Raw genomic sequence first — 21218 nt, 5'->3', positions numbered from 1 at the left:
ATGGTGGCCATGCAATGCGAGAGGGGGGGGGTTGGAGGAAGGTCTGCGTGAAGGAGTGAAAGACGGAGGGAACGAAGAAGAGGAATGAAGCGAACATCACCCGAATAGGGCTCACGATGGAATTGTCATGGGGGTTTCCCCCACGCGTTGCTCTCTGTGGTGCGCCGTTGACAGATGCAGGCGTGTGCGCGTGTGGGTGACTGCTTCTTGCGACAAACTTCGTGTGTCTAGAGGGAGATTCTTGGCCACGTCTAAGCATCGAAGGCCATCAACGAGATATGAGACACCACCCCCGCTATAAGAACAGAAAAGACATGCGGGCTGCCAGACGATTCTCTCGGAAGAATATGGTGGCTCCTGGGGCCATTTTTCCCCAATACCGACGCAGGAGGTCTCCCCTTGTCATCCTCTTGTCTGAGCATTCCTACAAAACGCACCGCTTCGTGTACCGCTGGACTTCCTCCTTCAACCAGTCTTCGAAGCTTGCGCAGGGTGTGTAGCCGATGCACCCTGGGGCATCCGGATGGTGGCCGTAGAGTACCCCCGCACATTTGCCGTCGGTGGTGAGGAGAGGACCGCCTGACATTCCGTGGTAGCACGTGGCGAGATCACCTACACCTTTGCACATGCCCTGCGGGTCCAGGATCGAGATGGTTGTGGTGACCTGCGTCTGCTTTCCTTCCACATTCTGCATATCCTTAAGGAGGGCATCGCGCTCATGCGGGGAAAGACGCTGAAGGACTGATGGATCCAGCGTGTCGAGCTCCCCAAGCCGGCCGATCCCGCGGTAGCCTATCAGTAATCCATCCGACCCAGCGGGATAGAGGTTTTCGCACAGCGACAAAGTCCTATTCGGCAATCCCAATGTGGCACCCCATGAATTGACGCGAGCGCACTGCTGCGCGGCTCTCGATGTGACATCAACAGCGAGAAGAGCCACATCGAGACTGGGGTGGTGGGCAACAAAGCGAGCGTTAGTTGCGTTTTTTGCCACGGCCCTCCCGTGTGCATCGGTTTGATAGACGCGACCAATGACAAAACGTAATTTTTGATACTCTTTGGGAATCTTCAGCTGCGACGCGTCCTTCGTGTAATCCCAAGGAGTAAGGGTGTGCTTCGCGGTGAGCAGCAGCAGGGACTGGGGGGTGGCTGGCTGCCCGGGTGCCGCTTCAATTACTTCTGGAGCTCGAAATGTGAAGGCGGTGCCCATCATAAGCCACAGAGGCTCCGACATTCGCCCTGGTACATGCAGGAAGCTGAGAATTGGGAAACAACAGCACCCCCATTCGGACACCATCGTTAGCGAGCCGAACCCAGCGGCCCTAGTGCTGCCTGCCATGGCGCTTTGTGTTGACCCCACACACGTGACCCTTGTTTTGTTTTTGAAGAACGCCGAAATAACAGGAGGGAGGGAGAGAAGGTGGATGAAGAGGGGGGAGATGACTTGATGAGTGAAAACGAGGTACGGGTCCAGTGTAAATTAGATAGGAAGTAACAAACTCCGCCGGCCCGCCCCCACCACCTCCTCCTCCTTCTCCCCCCCCCCCGGCCGCACAGCGTGAGTGATAAGCAGAAAGAAATCCACACGAGCGGTGGATGCCGCCATGTCCCAAGCGGACAAGAACTAGCGATTCCACTCACTTCCCAGACTTCTGCCACTTGTGGCTCGACAACAGTCAAGCGTCGGCATAGGAAGACGAACAAAAAAGCGTTGCGTGTACCGCTCTTCTCTATCCATTGCGCGACTGAGCACCAGTGTGAGAGGCGGCACAGGGCCTCAGGGCATTGAGAGTAGAGAAGGATGGGAGTGACGAGTCGCACGCATTTCCCCTTTTCTCTACAGCGCAAATGGGTGAAAGGTGAGCTCGCTGGCACCCAATGCCGGGAAAGGCGGCCTCTACCTCGGTGGATGTCGACATTCTTTCTCCCCTCACAGGATCGCTCTTGCGTCTTATTCACCTCCTCCTCCTCCCCCGCCTTCGGCAAGCACGCTTCAGGTCCAGTGAGAGGAACTCTTATCGAGACTTGTGCGTTGTGTGCGTCCTTTAGAGGTTGATCGGCAGAGATCGGGGGAGGGGGGGGGTAAATCAATAATACAAAGCGTCACACAGATACCACAGCGCTCGGCGCATGACGCTCCTTCAAATCTCCTTTACCTCCTCGATATACTGCTGGGGCCAGACTGGCAAAATTCCGTTCACGTGAAGAATGGGGTCTGCGATTTACTGGAGGGCAGCTGCGTACGACTCACCGTAGTAGCGCCGCAGACTAGCACGCACGTCGTCGTAGTTGACAACTGTCTGGGGCAGCGCTGTGTGGCTCCACCATGTGTGATTGCTCGGCTCCGTGCAGCACTGCCACAGCTGCCATAGCAGCACGCTAGAGATTTTGTTCACCCACATTGTGAGAGTTCAGAGACAAGGACGTCGCTGCAAGGAAACAGAAGGCATCGTCATACATTTCTTTCGTCCACTGCGCCGCCGGTAGACGCGTGAGCGCATCCTGCGTCGCCGAGTTCAGCTGTGCATGCTCAAACGGCTTCATACAGACGACAACCGCGAGGAGCGACAGCATAATGTCGTGGTGGTGCACGTCGCCGCATCCGAGTGCGCCCCAGCTCGTTTCGAAGCACTTCAAATGCCTCCTACGTGAAAATAAACTCGGCGCAATCCCCAGAGGACTCGACGGTGTGCCGCACACATCGCCAGGCAGCGGCATCTAGGCTCGGCACCGTATCTCGCCACCTGCCGAGGTTCTGCAGAACCCCATGCAGGATTTCGATCCACTCGAAGGTAACCACGACTGATTGCTGGACAACGATGGCAGACATCACATCCAGTGAGCCAACGATAAGCCTGCCAACGTTTGCAGACAGCGAGTCAGCAATGGTACACTGCTCCGAAAGAAAATCGAATTCCAAAGCCATCGATGCTGCCAGCGGGAGGGCTGCGGCGAGGTGGACGAGCGCGCACAGACCATGCTGCGGGAGAGTGGGATAGTCTTTGCTCTCGGAGATGAGGGTGCTGGTAGACATGACGAACGAGTCACTGAAAACACTTGTCAGTTCAGTATAAACGAGCGCACGCAAGAGGGAGAATGCGTGCTCCACCACGGTCTAAACCGCTTTCTTCCTCAGCCCCCCCCCCTTGAACGCGGCGCTCTCGGCAATTCCCGCCAAGACGTCAGCGACGACGGAGATGTTGGGTGTGCCGAGCAATACGCGCCGTGTTGAGACTTCGTGTGGGGCGCGGATGGCAATCCACTGCAGCAGTCTCACCACGCACGCCGTGATAGTGTAGTTGCGCTTCTTCAGCAAACTGCTGATGGAGACGCCCATTCCAGACACCCACAGCTGCTGCACACAGAGGTGTGCATGGCCGCTCTCGGCCACGTCCACGGGCACGGTGTTCATCATCAAGGCTGCTTCACTCTGAAACGCTGCGTCGAACACGAGATCGGCAACCACGTCAACAATTGCTGTGACAAGCTCCGCTTTGGGGGAGCTCATGAGGGCTTGATGCGGCCAAAGAACCGGGTTGCCGGGAAGCGCGTGTACGCAGAAAGCACGAACCGCTGCTGGCAGCTCACAGGTCCTACAGTGGATTGACCTCACCGTCTCTATATTGAGCGCAGACTCGTTACCGTTGCTGGGAAGAAAGTGATGAAGCTGTTTGACGATGTCAAGGCTCTGCTGTTCATCTGTCGATACAATCCACTCTACGGCCTGGAGTGCGGGTAGGATTACGATGAACCGCTGCGCCATGCGCGCCCACGCATCGCGAAGTTGCTTATGCGCCTTCTCCACGTCACAGTTACCGTCTTCTTGCTGAGCGGCGGCGCATCCGTAGAAGAGCTTCGACGCCGTGTGGAAGTGCACAGGGGGGGGGGGGAGGGGGGGGGGGGCAGCTGCGTCAGGTCCGCCACAAGTGATAGGAGCCGCTTAAGGAGGGGCGGTGAAAACGCAACGTGAAGTGCCAAAGCGCTGAGAAGGTCCAACAGAACGAGTTGCACCTGACGTGCCGTTCTGCCTCCACAACTTCCAACTCCACCTAACCGCCAGAGCTCCTCGCAGCTTTCCAGTAGGGTCGTGAGAGATCCCCCGATCGTCGAGCAGCGCAGTGCCCACGAGAGGACATATAGCATTGACCGTACCTCGTCGACGGTGTTGTCCAAGTCCTTCTCGATGCTAGATAGGAGTTCCGGAAGAGAACCCAGTGTAGCCAGCGCCTGCTTGCCTAGGTCCTTCACGGCACAGGCGTTAGCAAGCCAGGTGCCGCGGCACCAGACGTCCCATTTACCACTCGCCACGGTCATCGGTTTTTTCGCAAGCGACACCGAGATCGTATTCGCACCGCGCGAGTGCAGAGAACAGAAGAGGAAAGCGACCGTCAACCACAGCCACAGCTGTTGGGTATCCTGTCAGCTCCATTAGCTTGCGCTGCACCTTCACAAGAGCTTCGGTGGTGTGCTTTTCCTTTAGCTTCTCCAGTAACTGCTTCAGCTTGACGTAGAAGCGGGCGTCCACTGCATCAGCGAAGGTGAGCGGTGCGCAGCTCACCTGCGCCAACACCACCGTGGGCCTCGCTACTACCCCCTTCGGAGGCGCCTTAGCCGTGGCATTGGACGACCTCTTCATCCATGTTTTAGACAGTCACATAAAGACGTCTGCCTTTACTGTTTGTTTGCTGCGCTGGTTTCCTCTTTGCGGCTTAGGTCGGCCCCTTCAGGTGGCGCACCGGTGACACACCCACCCACACGCGCGCGGACAAATTTGCGCTTTAGGGGGCGTAGATCGCGGATGATGAGGATGAAAAGAGGAAAGCACGGCCGAGAGAGCAGTGTAATGTGCGCCTGAAGTCACCGTGACGATTGTAGGAGAGAAGCGCGCGGCTACTCTGTGGAGTGATTAATAAAAGCTGGCGGCGCGACGTGCGGTTTCGAACTTTGAGCCGTTGCGTTGAGACACGTAAACGCAACGACTACCAAGGGAGGCGTGAAAAAGTTACAACATAGTGAGAAATCACAAACGAGAAATGCAGAGCGGCGGCTGAAGGACGGAGGAGCTGTTGACCGAGAGCTCCCCGCTCCCCCCCACACGCGCACACACACGCACGCTCACAGAGGTGGAAACGCCTCTGAGTCCTGATGGTGTTAGCGCAAGTGTTGCCTTACCGAGCTGTGCGTGCATTCTGAGAGCGTCGCTTGATATAGCGACCCCGAAGATACACGCCGGCGTTGAGAAACCCCCCACGAACAATAAAGAAATGGAAGGGATCGCAAGGGAAGAAGGGATATGTGACGACATATCGGCGTAGTCGTACACCCAACATGGCAACACCCCCTCCACTAAGGAAATGCAGAGCAGCGGCTTCCAAACAACAAAAAAAGGGGGTGTATCTAACCTGTCACACACACATACACAGAGGCAGCGCACTAGCGACCGTCAGTACGAGGGGGGGGGGCGGTGTACTTCAGCTGGAGTGAGGGAGACTGGAAAGAATTTTTTCACCATCCCTCACATGGGGGGCGATCTTGCGAATGGTTGTGCGCATGTCCAGTGGAGCATCCTGTGAGATGTCAGGCATGCGGCGGTCGAGAAAGGCGGTGCCATCGTAGTCCATTGTCTTCAGCTTTGCCTTATAGAAGCGCGCTTTAGCGTCCACGTTATCCCACGTCCCTTCAATGTTAGAGGGATCGAAACCATCGTCGTGGCCCTTCTCCGCGTCAGCCGATGGCGACTCGGTCATCTTTTTTTTCAACCACAGGTCATTGATGGGCTGGCCGGAGTCCTGAAGCACCTTCAGCTCCTCCAGGATGCTGTACGCATTAGAGAACTGCTTCTTGTATTGCGTGTAGTCTTCTTGAATATCTCTTATGGTCCTCTTCGCGCCTGTCTGACCGGACGTCGAGCCGCCTTCCGCGGGCGCCAGGTCACCGCCCAGAACGCCCTTGCCCGACACGTTCTCCATCGCTGAGGCAAAGAACGAGTCGAGCGGGCGCTTCGGGTGGACGTATGCGGCGGGGGAATGTACCTGCAGGACAGGCGGCAGCAGCGCTGTCGCCGCTTCTTCGCGGTCCTTGTCGAGCTTAAGCCGCTGCGCTGCCTCCTCCGCGAGTCGCTCACTAACTAGATCCATCCTTTCCTCAAGACGCTCCTGCAAGATGCGGCTGTCGAGAAGATTGGGGCTGAGCCTCCAAAGCTGAACGCTGAGACGCATGTCGGTTTCTACCCGCTTACGAGTACCGTTGGGCGCGACGAACGTGTGCACCTCTTCCGTTTTCTCGCCAAAGCGGAAGCCCCAGCGCGCCTCCTCGGAGACGCACATCAGAGCGCGAGACGGAAGCAGCACCTGCCCGCGCCGGCCGGTGCTCTCGTCATCGAAGTCTAGCACTGTGTCACTCAGTAGATTGAGGTAAAGAAAGGCAGTGCCAACGGTGGGATGTTCGACGTGCATTTCATAGCCGGGTAACTGATGCTCAACAACCCGCGCCGTATCCGCGACGGTACCCATTAGCGGTGGCGCCAGGTCGTTCAACATGCGCAGAAGTGTCGGCGACCATAGCAGACCCGGTAAATGGCGGATCTCTTTCTTCTGCCAGTTTTTCACTTCAGTGAACTCTTTTTCTCGGCCGAACATCTCCAGGTACACATGCTTGATGACCCTGTCCTCTGGCGTGGACCCTCTCAAGACTGTTGGCTGCCCTTCGCGTTGCAGAACACGGCTGAGTTCGGCATAAATGAGTTCTTCCTCATCCAATGAAACGACGTTGCGGAACACTTCGCAGCGCTGCACATTTGGCGGTAGTGAAACCAGCGACGCATCCGACGACACGGCACGCACCAAACGGAGAAAATCCCGCCGAAGCATCCGCTTCCTCACCGCGCCTTGGTGGCGCCGAAAAGAAGGGCAAATGTCAAAAAGTGTGCGATACGGGGGGAGACCGGGCGACGGCTGGCAGCCAAAAGAAAATACGTGGAGGCGAGGCGACACTGATGCCGCATTGGTGACGGACGCGAGCAAAGCGCGGTGACCAGAACGGGAAAAAAAAGAGGAAGATGCCGTTTCCTCTGGCTGCCGCCCGAACAACTCCTCTGCACACGTCAACGACTGCTCGCGCGAAGAGAGATTGTCGCCTCTGGTAGCTCAATGGTGGTAGGCGCGTAGCTGTATGTGTGCGCTGTATGTTGAGTAGAGTTCCAGTTAGGGCGTGTGGAAGCAAACCGCGTAGAGGGGGGAATAGTGAAGAATAGAGTCAATGATGTCACTCACATACAGTGCGCGGGAGTGTAGACCTGTTCTTCGAGAAGTGTGCAGAGCATCGCGGATGCTAGTTCATTTACACGCCGAGTGCGAAGTGTTACCGCTTCAACAGCCTAGCTCGCGCCGCAGCTCTGGTGGGGTGCACACAGCACTGAGACTCCTCACACGGCGGCAACCGTTATGGCTGGCAGCTACACGGGAAGTAAGAAGCCGGGGGCGCGGGTTACGACAAGCAGGTTCTTTGTAGCCAGACACAGGTTTCAAGGGAATTACTTAACGCACAAGCGGCGGCATCGCACACAGGGCAGAGAAATACGAGATCGACATCGAGAGGACAAAAAGGAGGACAGCTGCAAGGCTTTCGTCCCCATGTAAACGCATCCGCATACACATCAGCGGCTACAGTGTAGCGCAGCGCCACCACCAGAATCAACCCCCCAAAGCTCCATGAAAAAGGGAGTCCTTTCCCTTCCCCCTCTCCCCATGAGACCATAATGAAGCTCTTCGTGCTACACAAGAGACGCACAATCCTGACATTAATCCAGCGTCTATGATCAATTCACCTTACTTTTCCACGCACGCTGCCGATGTCAGACCCCCACCACCACCACTGCTGTGCAGGGTACGTAGACCTAGACCTAGAGAAACCCTTTAAGCGCCGCTAGTTCACATCACCAACGGCAGCGCGCCTGCTCATCGTGCGGGCGTAGTTTTTCACCGTCTCGCTTACCTTCTCTGCGCTCTTACATGGCACCCACTTATTGCTTGCCTTCCCATTATGGAAAAATGGTAGACGGATGTAAATGAAGTCGCTCGTGATGTGCAGAGGGAAGTGGTACGTCTCGTTCCCACCGCTTGAGTAGACTTGGTAGAGATGTCGCTTGCTCTCTGTCTCGGCGAAGACGTAGGCGAATCCCCCGCTCACCTCGCGTTGGGCATCAAGCGCTGCCTGGACGTATTCGGTGCTGTCCTCAAAGCGTCGATGCGCGCGTATCATTTGGATGAGCTTCACCATCGACTCCACGAAATTGCAGAGGAAGTCGTCCACATCAGTAAACACCCACTGCTGATCCACAACGCGATCTTTAACCTTGTAGTAAAACTGGCCGTTGGCGCGGCGCTCTTCAGAGATGACCCAGTGATTGGTTGCATTTCCCCCGACTTTGACTTCACACACCACACGGTGCACACTCGAAGTGCGCGGACGCAAAAGCGCCTCGCCGATTTCCTTGTCGCGTAGCATATCGGCTGCACCGTTCTTTGAGACGTCGCGGAAGAGAGGGTGACGTGACATCTTCGTCGCAAAAACACGCACCTGTTGCTCTACCTGTGCCGTATTCAGAGAGTTCGCACTGCTGCTGGCGGCCCCACGGTCCATGGAGCCGTACGACAGCATGGCCGCCTCCCCCTCGCCATCATCGCCGCCTGCCACCACGAGCTCTTCGCGTGGGGGGCACCACTGGAGATGCAGTTCGCAGCGTGCCCAAACACAGCGGCGCACCGTGCCTTGCAAGAGAGCACCTCGGCGAAGCCACGCAGGCACCTCCGCGCGCTCTGGCGGCCGCGCGTCACCATTTTCATGACGCATCCAATCTCGGAGGTGTTCTGACCGACGAATGTATTCAAGCAGCTCTACGCGCATTGATTCGTCGCGGATATCCACTGCTGCAATGAAGGCGGTCACACCGCGAGAGGTGGCGAGGCGAATACCGGGGGTGGAACCTCCCTGGATACTGGTGACTGTGCCCGTGATGTAGTCGCCTTCGCGCACCACGAAGGTGCCATGGCTTCCGCCGCCGCTTCCTGCACCAACTCCTTTGGACAGTGTATTGATGTCATGACTAGAGAGATACGTGATACCAGTAATGGAACTCATAAACTCAACATTGGTTAACCTGCGATACGGGCGGCGCGCAAAAGAGCGTCCATTGGCGATGAGCTCATCCACGACGAACTCGACCTCGCGACGCCCCACGTCGGTGAGCGCCAACGCACCTGCCTTGACCTTCGTAACCACCGCAGGCACATCGACGCGGTAAAGTGCAGCTCGCCGCTCCTCCTGTGTCATTCCGAAAAGCCCCACCAACAAAGCCTCTGCCGGTAGCGTCGAGGACACTGCGGTTGCTTTTGCAACCACGCAGGCGATGGGGTACCAGAGCCGCGGGATCAGGGTTGCATCGAGAGGATGCCAAGGATGCTCCGGGTCGCATTGCTCCGGCGAGCCAATGCGCAGCACGGGTGCGGCGTTCTGAACGATGGCGTCTCCGTAGCTGCGCAGAAGCTGTTCCACGTGCCACCGGCTTTGTGGTGCATCACAATGAAGGGTGGCGCTGACCAACGCACGGGCTTTGGCAGGACCTAGTCCAGGCACAAACTGCAGCGTCGCGGCTGCGTTGGGGCGGAAGAGAATATCGTCGACCCAGAGCCCCACTTCCGCTACCCACAGGCTCATTTCCCACGCCAGGCGCTGATAGAGCCGGCGGTCATGCGATGGGGAAATGCGCATCGTGCGGCACAGCTGCAGCGCAGTGTGCTCTCCCTCGAACAAAGAGCAAAGCACCTGCAGCGGGTCCTGCACATAGCGAGCGAGAGCCACGCTCGTTACCACAATGTTCTCAGCCTGTGGCAGCTCCAATCGCGCATACGTCGTAGCGCTGTAGTATCGCGGCACCTCGACACTCGCCCAAACGACTGGCACGTCTACAAATGTGCTTTGGTGCACCTGTTCTCGCACAAAATGCTCAAGCGTACGCAGCAGTGGCAGACACGCCGTGGAGGACGCGCCAATGGCTACCACCGTGGGGCGGCACTGCATAAACAGTTTCCGAAGCTGTGCCGCTTGCAGGACTGCGCGCTCCCGCCCGCTCACAGATGACAGAGCACAGTCTACCCAACGTGTGGTGCCCAACACAGTTCCATGCTCATCGATAAAGGTAAAGGCGGTGACGCCGCTGTTACCGCGATACGCTGCACAGACGCGGCTAACGTCGTGTGCACCCTTGGTGTCGGAGAGCGCCTCCACGACGTTCCATTGCGGCTCCCACATCCGCGCAGCACCATCGTAGTCACTGAGCTGCAGTCGGGTAGCTGTGTACGGACCCTGCGCACAGAAGTTGCTAAGGCGCTGCGCTGACGATACGCTTACGATGTACTCGGCATTCGTCGTTAGCTGAGCGCGGACCTGCGTCGGAAGCACCTCCAGCAGGCGGATAACAACTAAGTTCATCGCCTCGTCGCGTACACGCCACCAGTCCGTGTCTTCCCGGCGCTGGTAGAGACCTTCAAGGTTTAGGATGTCGTACACGAGTTTCTGATCCAGCACAAAGTACAGTTTTACCAGATCATTGCGTTCCATCTCAATGAGCTCAAGGAAGTACTGCGCGTGCTCTGTGAACATGCTTGCCAGAGAGAAAATCTGATCGGCACGCCCCAAGCGCTTGTAGCTGACGATCAGGTCACCTTCAGCACAGAAGACGTCTACTACCATAGTCGCCAAGACAGGGGCCTTGGAGAACTGCGACACCAACGCTTTCGTGAACAACGACAAAATCTGCTCACCCTCTAGTGGCCGCGCAAGTGTGCGGCCAATATTACTGGCCCAGCTCTGTAGATTTATGTGCGCATTGCTCGGGCACAACGTCACCGCGGTGTTGGAACGCAAGTTCTCCTGAAACTGCAAACCCGTGATACTGAACTCCTCAAAGGCGTCCTCGAGGCCCAGCTCTTGAATACGCAGATATGGGTCAGCTCCGTGCAGGCCCTGCAGGCTGTCTACAAAGGTCAGCCAAATATCTGCCTCCACTGCGCTTTCGAATACGAGGGAACCGAGGATCGTCCGCTGATCCTGCACACGGGCATCCGGATGGTCCTTGAGGGAGGCAATCATGCGCTGTCGACGGTATTCGAGACCACAAAACAATCGGTGCAGCTCCACTAGACGGACAAGGAGGCGACCAAGCTCTATGAAGCACGGCTTGCGCTGGGCGTAGTGACGCTCACGGCGGTCGCCGTACCAGAGCGGGTCGCCTTCTCCGATGGAATGGCGCGCTACGGTGTCAAATCCAACATAGGTTTCGCTGATGGAAGGTTCCTGGCGCTGTCCCGTGACGGTGTTGTACGCGTAGGATGCCGGGGCGAGACTGTGCTTGGCGTCTTCAGTCAAAACTGACCCCTCTAGCAGCGCACATAGGAGTGGATGCAGGGGTGTTTGATGGTACACCATAAGGTGACCAGGCTCATAGTGCTCCACCGTCATCTTCTGCAGTGCATACGCCAGCGCGACCACCACCGGCTCGTCGACGATTTCAGAAAGCGGTCGACTTGCAAGGGCGCAAATGCGCGTATTGTGTGCAAAAGGCTGGCCCGCGTTGCGTAGGTGACGCAGTACCCAGTAAACCTCACGCTGAAGGGAAAACTCGCACATGGTACTGTCTGGGAGCACTTGAGGCCCCACGAGTGCTTCTTTGAGCCGCTCCGGGCATGTCTCACGCACTGCAGACTCTGTTGTCTTGCCCAGTCCTGTCTGTTCCAACTTGAACTCCAGGTCGTCCCGCAAGCCCTCCTCGTCCATTTCATGCCGCAGCGAGGCCAAATGCTCGGAGGTGCCTGCCTCGATCCATCGCATGAACTCGTCTGTTTCAAATTCAGCCAAGTTCGCATCCTCGTCCTCCTCAGAATCACTGCGGAGTTCCGAGTCGTCACGGTCACTCACCGGCTCATTGCGCAGGTCCTCTAGCTCGCGGCGTGCCTCCTCGCGCAAACGGCGGTCCCGCTGCGCCTCCTTTTGCCGCTCCGCCGCAGTTACAAAGTGATGGGCAGCAGCACCGTCATCGCTCTCTCTGTCGTCCTCTGGCGAAGAACTTAAGATCACTTGTATGAATGCGGTGTGCACACGCTCGGGGGCAAGACTGGCATCGGTCAAATCACGCACCCAGGTGATTCCGGCGAGCACTTGCTCAAAAGAAGTGGCACCGATGCTGAGCGACCGCCCCGCAGTTGGAGGGGCGTCTGCCAATGAGTCCATGATTCGCACCTCGTGTGTTTCGAGTACTGGTGGCGAGAACCGAGGGGTGGGTGGGGGGGAGGGGGGGGGAGGGAATTTCTGAGGCAGCGCGTCCAACGCACAATAAATTCTATCCTCGTCTCTTGGACTTTATAGATGCTGAGTTATTGTGTCCGCGCGGGGTAATCAAGTTGGCAGAAAGACGGTGCTGCTACGTCTATGCACAGGTGTGCGCGCGCAGAGATGGAGGTGACGCGGCAATGGGGAGAGCACATGGCGAGAAAGCGCAGGGGAGAGGGGGGGGGGGGCAGAAAAAATATAGAGGAGAATCAATAGAAGTTGTACGTCACTCGCCAGTCATATATATCTGATGAATGCCATCGATACGTCTCACCAAAGTGGACTATCGAAGACACATCAGTTATAAAATGGAAGAGGCGCAATAGGACGCAGACACTGGAAGAAGGAGGTCAACCTCCAAATACAGGCGCTACCACAGATGCCCTCAGTAGAATGGCCTGGGACACTAAGGCGCCCTAGATAGCCAAGGAAGAGAACAAACAACACAAACTCTCTTCCCTCCCCCCTTTCCTGCTTGAGTGAGATTTTACCGGTCTCGGCGAGGGTCGACGGTTAAAGAAGGGGTCTGGCGCAGAAATTCCTCTGTCTTCTTGTTTCATTCAGTGCTGCCCTTCGTGTCATTCATATGAAGTCATCCTCAACGGATATTTTTTCCCGGTGTTTCTCACGTGGTGCGGCGTTAGAAATGAACGCACAGCAGCTCGCGTCTCTTCACTTCGTCCTTGTGCTTCGTGGGTGTTGCTCAGCGGAAAAAAAAACCCAAGCACACACATCGAAACAGACAGGCACGTGCGGAGACTTGCATTAAAGTATTGATGCATATCACCTGGATGAGTCAATAACTTCACAAATGTATGCGTGTGACGCACAGAATAGACATACAAATCGCAGAAGCCAGGAGAGAATTAGAAAAGCCAGAAAGACAGCAGGTATGGCAGAGGGCGATGCCACGGTGGATTACAGATGGGGAGCATGCGCTTTGGTTTTGTGGAGTAGCAGAGCGGAATTGGCGCTCAGCGTTGACGAAAACGTAGCCGATATGTGCAAGAAACACGTTCAGTATACCACTTGGCTCCGGAAAGGCAAGGCAAAGTCACAACGCTTCTGCCTTCCCACCCGGGTGGATGGGCAGGGGGGGAGGAGGGGTTTCAACGACAGCGCTATGGGAAGCCGATAGTGATGACAACGTGCTTCCACAACCCATTTTTTCATTTAATTGCATTTGCGCCACTCCTATTTCCTAATCGGACCACCATGCAGTCCAAATACAGCTAACGTGTTTTTTTGTGCGCGTTCTTTTTTCGGCAGATCACACCATTGGTGTCGCCGCTCGTGACGTTGCATATGGAGTTCAACCAGCCACGGTACAAACACCCCCCACCACTCCATGAAAGCGCGCAACTGGGGAGAGAAGAGAGGCAGACACGAGCAGTGGCGAGCGGAACACAGACCAAACACACACGCGCACATACACACACACACACACCAAAGACTTCATTGGCATGAAAAGAAACCCGCACCGATCTCTCTTCGACATATGTAGCTGTGCGAGAGGAGTAGCGTTAGCGAAAAGGGGATATGCGTCTGAAAGGAGGGAAAGAGATCATCAAAAAATAGCGGGTGGAGACGATGGGAGCGGGTGGGAAGGGAGAGGTATGCATAAGCTGGGGGAAGGGGATGTGAGCAATGGAAGACGTAGCAAGACACAAAAGGCTGTGGCTGAGACACAAACGGATCACATAGCAGACGCATATGCACCTCGCGCTGCCCCCTCCTCCCCCCCCCCCTCTCCCCCTTCCCTCCTGGACACGTTCTACACTTCAAATTGAGCAAACCAAATACATAAGAAAAGTGAAGAATAAAGATGGGCAAGTGAGGAGCACCCCCTGAGTGAACATCTACAGTGCGTGAATGGCTTTGGAAGAATATGGGTGTGTCGAGTGATGTCCTCTCTTGTACACCGGCAAACACCACGAGGTGAGCCCTCGAACCAAAGACGTAGAGGCCGAAACAAAATTAAAGCAAAGCTAAGAGGCACAAAGGTAGCAGGTGAGTGAGGGATGGTGTGTCCATCCTATTCTTTTCTCGATGCGGTCATTCTGCCGGACTACGCCATGTCAGCTAAACTGCGAACACTTCAACACGGCTTCTCCGCGGGCCACTGGCGTGACGCGAAACAAAGGCGCATACGCGTTGCAGTAATGACTTCCTCTACCGCCTGCACACCGGGTCTGCATCACACGTTACCACCCTTGACTGTGCAAGTCGGTGCGGGAGACTGATAATCCATGCTGAAGTACGTCCCTCTATCACCAGGAACGCGATCAAGTTTGGGGGGGGTAAAAAAAGATGTCTTTACACACATATTCGTGCACATATAACCCGTGTGGGGGAGAGGGGTAGTGACGCAGCGAGGCGGAGGTAAAGAGAAGAACTTCTCTTACGCGGGCGCTTCTTCACACCTCCTCCTTTGCGTTGTTCGCAACCAACCCTCATCGACAATAGATATCATCGTAACAAAAGCGGAGGAAAAAATAGTCAAAAGGATGACTGGAGTGAAGGGGGGAAGTGGACAAACCCGCAGCCACGAGAAGAGCATTCCAGTCAAAACCTTCAACACCCCTCCCCTTCGGGGGTTATTAACAAGTAGGACCAGGAAAAAAAAGGAGGGAGGAGTTAAATGATGAGAAGGAGGGAGGGTGGCGGGGGAGGGGGGGGGGCAGGAGCTGAGCAAACAATGAAAAGCAAAAAAAAGGATGGACCGGCATGCGGCAGAGTAAAAAGAATAAAATCAAACAAATATTCAATAATTGCATAAAGCCCGGCAACTCCCCCACCCCTGCCGCTGCTGCACCGAGTCTCTGCCGTCTTTGCCACCAGTAAGCCAGCTACAGAGACACAGCTGCATCCCTTTGCACTCGAAAACCGCTCATATTGCTAGTATACATTCAGTGCAGGGGTGGGGAGTTGGCGTGTGCATTCATGGTACAGACCACCGTCCATTATTGTTGAACATCATAGCTCTAAAGGTAAAGATAACCAGATCTGCAAGGAGGCGGTCACAGAGAATGAGTTAGCCGCCTGCCCGCCCACTGTAAGCTCACGTGCGCCGTGTTGAAAGCAGCACAGGCAGTAATGATTCACTTCCACCGTTAAAACGGCACGGTGCACACCGTCTGCACTGCACATTCCTCTACGAGTCGGGTGTAGCGACCGATTTCAATGCCAGCAGTAGCTCGTGCTTTATGCGAGAGTAGTGGATGCACATCATTTCTTCAACCGAATGCACGTCATTTGAAATCCCCTTCAGAATGCATCTGCATTCTGTAGTAACGCCAATAAAAGAGGGAAGTGGACGCGGGTACACAGCAGTGGTTTGCAGTGGCGGTACAGACAAGGCGCTGGTGGGACTGGCTGGCTCGCGGTGAAAGCTGCTGTGACGTGGTGCGCAAGATTTGTGTGTGAGCACCTGTGTGAAACGGGTGCTCTGGGATGAAGCTGGCCTGCTCGAGGAGAGGCGCGGTACTTTAGGGAAGCTCACTGCTGCTCTCTCCGCCTGGGTTGTCTCCGGAGACGTGTGGAGGACGGCCGCCGCCCCTGAAGGGTGAAGAGGAGAAAGCCGAGGGCGACTCACTGTGGGAATCGCGCTAGGAGCTGTTTTCGAAAAACGCACAGATGGTGCAGAGGGATGTGTCACGCGCACACCCAGAAGGGTAATCGGTGCTGGTGAGTGAACGTTTGAGAGGAAGGGAAACCCTGAGGGCGTGGAGTACGACCGAGCTACCCGCGGATTGGAGGGTTCCCTCTCATTCGCGTTGGTGCCTATTTTTGGAAGATGCGTAAGCTGAGCACCCACGATTCTTGAGTCAGGTGGTGATTGGAGCCCCTCCTCTGGGAGCGTTGAGGCGGACAGCTTGGGTTTCACAGACGGCGTTGGAGTGTGTAGCGCTCGCGCCTGGGAGGTGAACACGGCGTTCGTCGTGGGGACGACCGGGCCCCCGTCGGTGCTGTCAAGGGGGGCAGCACTATGCTGCTGATGCAGACTTAGCACAGGTGCGGGGTACCCTGTCTTTGGAGGCTCAAGCGGCCACGCGGCGATGTCATCCACGGATTCGTTGTTCTCCAACGGCGTTGAGTCCTCCGCTGCGTTCACGTCCTCTCCGTATCTGCCTTCCGTCAACGCGGTTTCGGCGTACCCTGGCGCTCGTTTCTCGTCACCAATTGCCAACTCTTCGACAGGCTGCTGAGAGCCGTGCTGGCTGTGTTTAGCATATGCGCCCCAGTGATGGCGACGGTGGTGCCGCCGTTGATGCTGCTCCCGCGACTGGCACCGCTGCTGCGACAACACCTGTGTAGAATGCGGTGGTGGTAGGGAGATTTCTGAGGATGTCTCCACCGTCATGCGCTCTTTCTCTGCGGTAACGGCGCCCTCATCGGGCATGGCAGAAGCCTCTGGCTGCTTTGAGGAGACCAGCGGTGTGTTGCACCCCACTTCCCTTGCCGGGTAGTCTATAAGAGCAGGAACGACATCCCCCGAAGAGGTGGCGAGAGGGCCTGGAGGCTTAGCTAGCTCGAATGGGGCCGGTAAGTGGTTGAGCTCGTACTCTTGCAGCCCTCTCACCATTTCCGGTGTCGTCATGAAGCTTAACAAGGGGGCACCCCTGGTCTCTTCATGGGTCGTAAAGGTTTTCGGGTTGGCTTCAAAGGGAGTTTGTGACATTTCCTGCGCAGATATGGTTTGCGAGTACCCGCTTTGCTTGAGCGTCTCGATGTTGTACGCAGCTCTAAGGCGGCGGGAGACGACCCAGTCAGGGTTTTTGATTTGGTCGAACGAATCATGTGCCACCATGAAAGAGTCGTACACCCGCCACAACTGCGGAAAGGCGTACTCCATAATCACGTCTTGGATTCGCCTTCGGTCAACATGACAGCTGCTAACCGTGCTCGCCACATCGTACGCGATCACAAGCCCATCTGAGTCCACCTCAAGTGTCTTCACCGAAACGCTGAATAGCACCGTGGTGTCATAGTGGCTACGCAGACATTGGAGCGCTTCTTCCACAAAAGTCTCCGCAATGGAGTCACTGTACCTCTCCACCACCTGCTTCCACGCCACTCCGTCTAGCCGGAGCGTACACGTCGTGTCTGTGACTTCAGGGCCGCTGACCTTGCTCAATATGCGATGAAAGCGGCGGCGCAGCCCCCGGACACCCTTGGAGGGGCTATGACCCACCGCGTTCCGCGCCGCACCTTGGAAGTCAGCACTGCCGCCCTGTAGAAAACACCTAGAAAGGGCGTCATTGTCGCACGTCAATGCATCCGGTGGGTGCACAGAAACCGCATGAGTAGTCTGTGCTGTGGTGGTGTCTAAGATATGCGTCTCACGCAACCTCTCCGCATGCAGCTGGGAGGCTGAAAGGAGCATTCCACTCCTCACACCAACGATACTAGCACCTTTGTCCTCGCCGTCTGCCGCAACCTGCGCCGTGTTGACCGTCAGCGAGTGTATCGGCGCACCAGTGGGTAGAAGAGGGTCGCGTTGAGTAACCCCTGAGTGTGGTGTACTCTTCGGTGTTCCAGCGATGGCCAACTCGCGCAACAGCTCATTCAGCTGCGGGTAGCTGTGTTTCATTAATACTGAGCGCCATACGGTTACCAGACGACTGCTCGGTACCCGCACCGTTGCATCCACGGTGAGGTGGCCGGAGAGCTCCACTCTTTCCACCACATTGTCTGATGTGCCGAGTGCGGCGCATGTCTCCGCGATGAAGAGTGAGCGCACCATCTCGGACCCACCCGCGAGGCGTTCCTCGGTGAGCGTTTGGACAAAAAAAAAGCGACGAAAGTGAAACCGCATGGACGCATAGGCTGCTGCGGCCTGGTGGAGCTCTCGCAGGAGCAGCAGCGGTAATCGCTCCATCGCTAAATTAAAGTGCTGTGTGCTCATCTTGAGGGGCAACGCTGCAGCTGGGACAGAAATATGGACCTCCAGCGAACCATTGTCACCGAAGCTCATCGTATGCAGCACCGTGTCGCTCCTGGACGACCCCGGAAGCTCATCGATATCAGCCATCACTGCCTCCGTCGCATCATTACCATGGTCCTCGCTGAGACGCTCCCACGTGGTGTCAGGCGGCTCAATATGATACAGTGACGTGCGCCTCTTTGGCTGAGACGCTGCAGACCCGAAAGGCAATGAGAGTACCTCCGGTTGACTGATGATAACAGCCTTCGCCGAAGCGTCCAGAGAGCCTCGTGTGGGCACGGCACAGCGCTGCAACACTGGATCGTGGGCGCGGTGCATTCGCAACACTGACATGGTAGAGCTCGATTTCAACGGATGCAGATCGCGCTGCACTCCCTGGTCAGTCAATAGGCGTTTTGCGGCCATGTGGCTCAACGGGGCGTTTAGTTTTTCCTGCAATAGAACCACATGTGGGTGCTTCTCGCAAAACATCAGCGGTTGTGGTGGTTCAATCGAATCGTGTGACTCACACCGTGCCGCCTCTGCACTGCCAGGGGTTACCTGCGTGCATTGGTCTATCCAAAGTGATTTCGTGTCTAGCGCCCTTGCATCACAAGGGACGCGCGAGGTGAGCGGCACCTCCTCGACGGCTGCCAGATGCTCTGACAAGTGCGATGTTGAGGACGGAAGTGGTTGGGACAGAGGGAATAACGGCAGGACCTTGTCTGCTGTTTCGCTTTCGGTCTCCTCCTCCGTCCGCTCGACCACCAGGTCAAGAGCCTGCACAGTGGAGCCAGCGAAGGATTCCGCCCGTTGTTCGAGGGCACCTGCCACCAGGAAGGTGTCTTTTTCCGAGTGCACTTTTGGCGGCAGCAGTGACGTAGGCGTCGTGGCCGAACTCGCGCCAAAGTCACCTGTGCTCTTTACTTCCGGAGAAGAAGCGGGAGAAGGCAAAGACTGTTCTGGATGTGTGTGTGTAAGCAACGGCGTCCTCGTTGAATCTTCCACGTGTCCTTGTGCAATCACAGACACAAGTGTGGACGGGGTTTGGGTGGGCGCCAAGGCGACGATCTGCTCCTCCAGTGACCTCACCGACGGCGTATGGCTTAATGACGCTGCTGCACTGCTAGCGGAGACGGTCCTGGAGTCTGCGACCATGAAGGAAGATGTCATGACAATACTGGCATTGTTTCGAGCACCAATACTCTGGACCGTATCGGTAGTGTGTTCGGTGATCCGCTCACTTTCTGTGTGATCAGAGGGTTTATAATCAGGAGCGGTAAGCAGCAGGCACGATTGTCGCGTTTCATCATCGCGTAGACAAGGAGAACAAGGAATCGACTTGGCTTGCGACGCAGAGGCAGGCGTGGTGGTTGGCACAGCCGGTGTAACTGTCATTACACTCCTGCCCGCTCGCTGCGACTGTGGCACGCGCCCCGGCATCAAGACGCCGGGCTTCAGAATCATCGGTAATGTAGCGGAGCAGCGGTCAAGACCCATTGTGTAGGCTCGAATAACGTTCCAGGTATTGGTAAATGGACAACGGTCAATCGCCATCTCTGTGTTAGACGTCATGACCGCGTTGTTGTGGCCCAGACAATGGATGACAAGCTCCACGTAGAGACCAGCGGACTGAACCGCCCAGGAGTGAACTTGCACTTTGTTCACCTGCGGCATCGCGTACATGGCGTCACGGCGGAGCGCTGACCGCAGCTCCGACGGAGCTCTATCAATGAGTCTATGCAGCGCAACGGAATCTTCCTCCTGGAACAGCAACGGTGTCGTCAGCTTCAGCAGCCGATACACCGTAGACGCATCAGAAGTAAGACCAGCAAATGACGGCGAGGTCATTGTGGAAGAGGTCGTATCCGTCTGGTACATGTGCAGCACTGATGGCGAAGTAATTAGTGAGGCTTTCGTTGTGTGCTGTACATTGGAGGCCCTCACCACGACTGAAGGCGCGGTTGGAGTGCCAGCGGGAGTTGTCTTCTCATCCGACAGGCGCGACGGCATAATTGGTTTCGTTGTTGTTGAAGGCCTCTCTTGCGAAAGGAAGAGCGCCAGGGCGCTGTACATAGCCCACGCCTCCGAAAGCGAGTTGCGTGAAAGGGCGTCTAAAATCTGAAACGGGCACGTGAGAGGCGTTCTCACACCTAGAATGAGCTCCATCTCCATTCCTGTTGCGTAAAGGCTACAGACCTCAACAGCTACACCGGGAGGCAGGATTGCTTCTACATCCCGCTTCAGTGAGCAGACGAGCAGCTGGCGGTGATGGTAGAGGATTAAACACCACAGTGCACCTTGAAACACTAATCGGAAGCGGTGCCACTCGCCAGCCGAGGTGCCACTCGCGTCTACAGCTGCGTGGGACTCATTCAACGCAGACACCGACTGCGTGGTGGTGATCGATGGAGTGGAACTTGACGGCGGTGATGATTTGCGCACTGGTGCCCTCGGCGCGGCGGCGTGGCGAGACTTTGTGTGGTGCGGCAGAGTTCGCACTGAGGAGCCAACTATTGGGCATGTGGGGTAGGTGACGTAAAAGTCAACAATGATATCGTGACGGGAGAGTGTCTCAAAATCGATCAGAAATCTCTGCGCAAAGGCAAAGTCGACGGCTGCTATAGTCTTTGGCATGGGCGCCCCTTTTGAAAGAAAGAAACTTGGCAGATGCGCCTCTGGATGTTTCGTCGTTTTTTCCAGCGTCCTCATGGGTTCACAACGCACACAAACAGCGGCACTCTCCCTCGCAGCGACTGTAAAAGCCTGGCGGTCATCGTACGGGTGATGCGCATTCGCAGTCACTACCGCCCCTACGGAAATTGACGTGTATCGAGTAACAGCCCCCAGCGGCGCTGAGGGAGAGAGACCACGACTAAGCAACTCGCCATATTCTCTAGCCAAAGCA

At 56.3% G+C, this 21218-nt stretch overlaps 4 protein-coding genes across 4 annotated transcripts; all 4 read right to left on the bottom strand.

The window, feature by feature from the left end:
* Positions 1-424: 424 nt before the first annotated feature.
* JKF63_02344 (uncharacterized protein) lies at positions 425-1339 on the bottom strand (the record flags this gene model as incomplete). The annotated part of the gene is made up of 1 exon (XM_067898373.1): positions 425-1339. One exon carries the CDS (start codon positions 1337-1339, stop codon positions 425-427), a length of 915 nt encoding a protein of 304 aa, XP_067754530.1.
* Positions 1340-2644: 1305 nt separating this feature from the next.
* On the bottom strand, positions 2645-3034 carry JKF63_02343 (uncharacterized protein; the record flags this gene model as incomplete). The annotated part of the gene is made up of 1 exon (XM_067898372.1): positions 2645-3034. One exon carries the CDS (start codon positions 3032-3034, stop codon positions 2645-2647), a length of 390 nt encoding a protein of 129 aa, XP_067754529.1.
* A 2437-nt stretch (positions 3035-5471) lies between these two features.
* Positions 5472-6869, bottom strand: JKF63_02341 (uncharacterized protein; the record flags this gene model as incomplete). The annotated part of the gene is made up of 1 exon (XM_067898371.1): positions 5472-6869. The coding sequence occupies one exon, from the start codon at positions 6867-6869 to the stop codon at positions 5472-5474; it is 1398 nt and encodes a 465-aa protein (XP_067754528.1).
* Positions 6870-7923: 1054 nt separating this feature from the next.
* On the bottom strand, positions 7924-12285 carry JKF63_02340 (uncharacterized protein; the record flags this gene model as incomplete). Its single annotated transcript, XM_067898370.1, has 1 exon — positions 7924-12285. One exon carries the CDS (start codon positions 12283-12285, stop codon positions 7924-7926), a length of 4362 nt encoding a protein of 1453 aa, XP_067754527.1.
* Positions 12286-21218: the final 8933 nt, after the last annotated feature.

The sequence above is a fragment of the Porcisia hertigi genome, chromosome 33 (genome assembly GCF_017918235.1).
Source record: "Porcisia hertigi strain C119 chromosome 33, whole genome shotgun sequence".
NCBI lineage: Eukaryota > Euglenozoa > Kinetoplastea > Trypanosomatida > Trypanosomatidae > Porcisia > Porcisia hertigi.
This window is presented reverse-complemented; position numbering and strand designations above follow the sequence as displayed.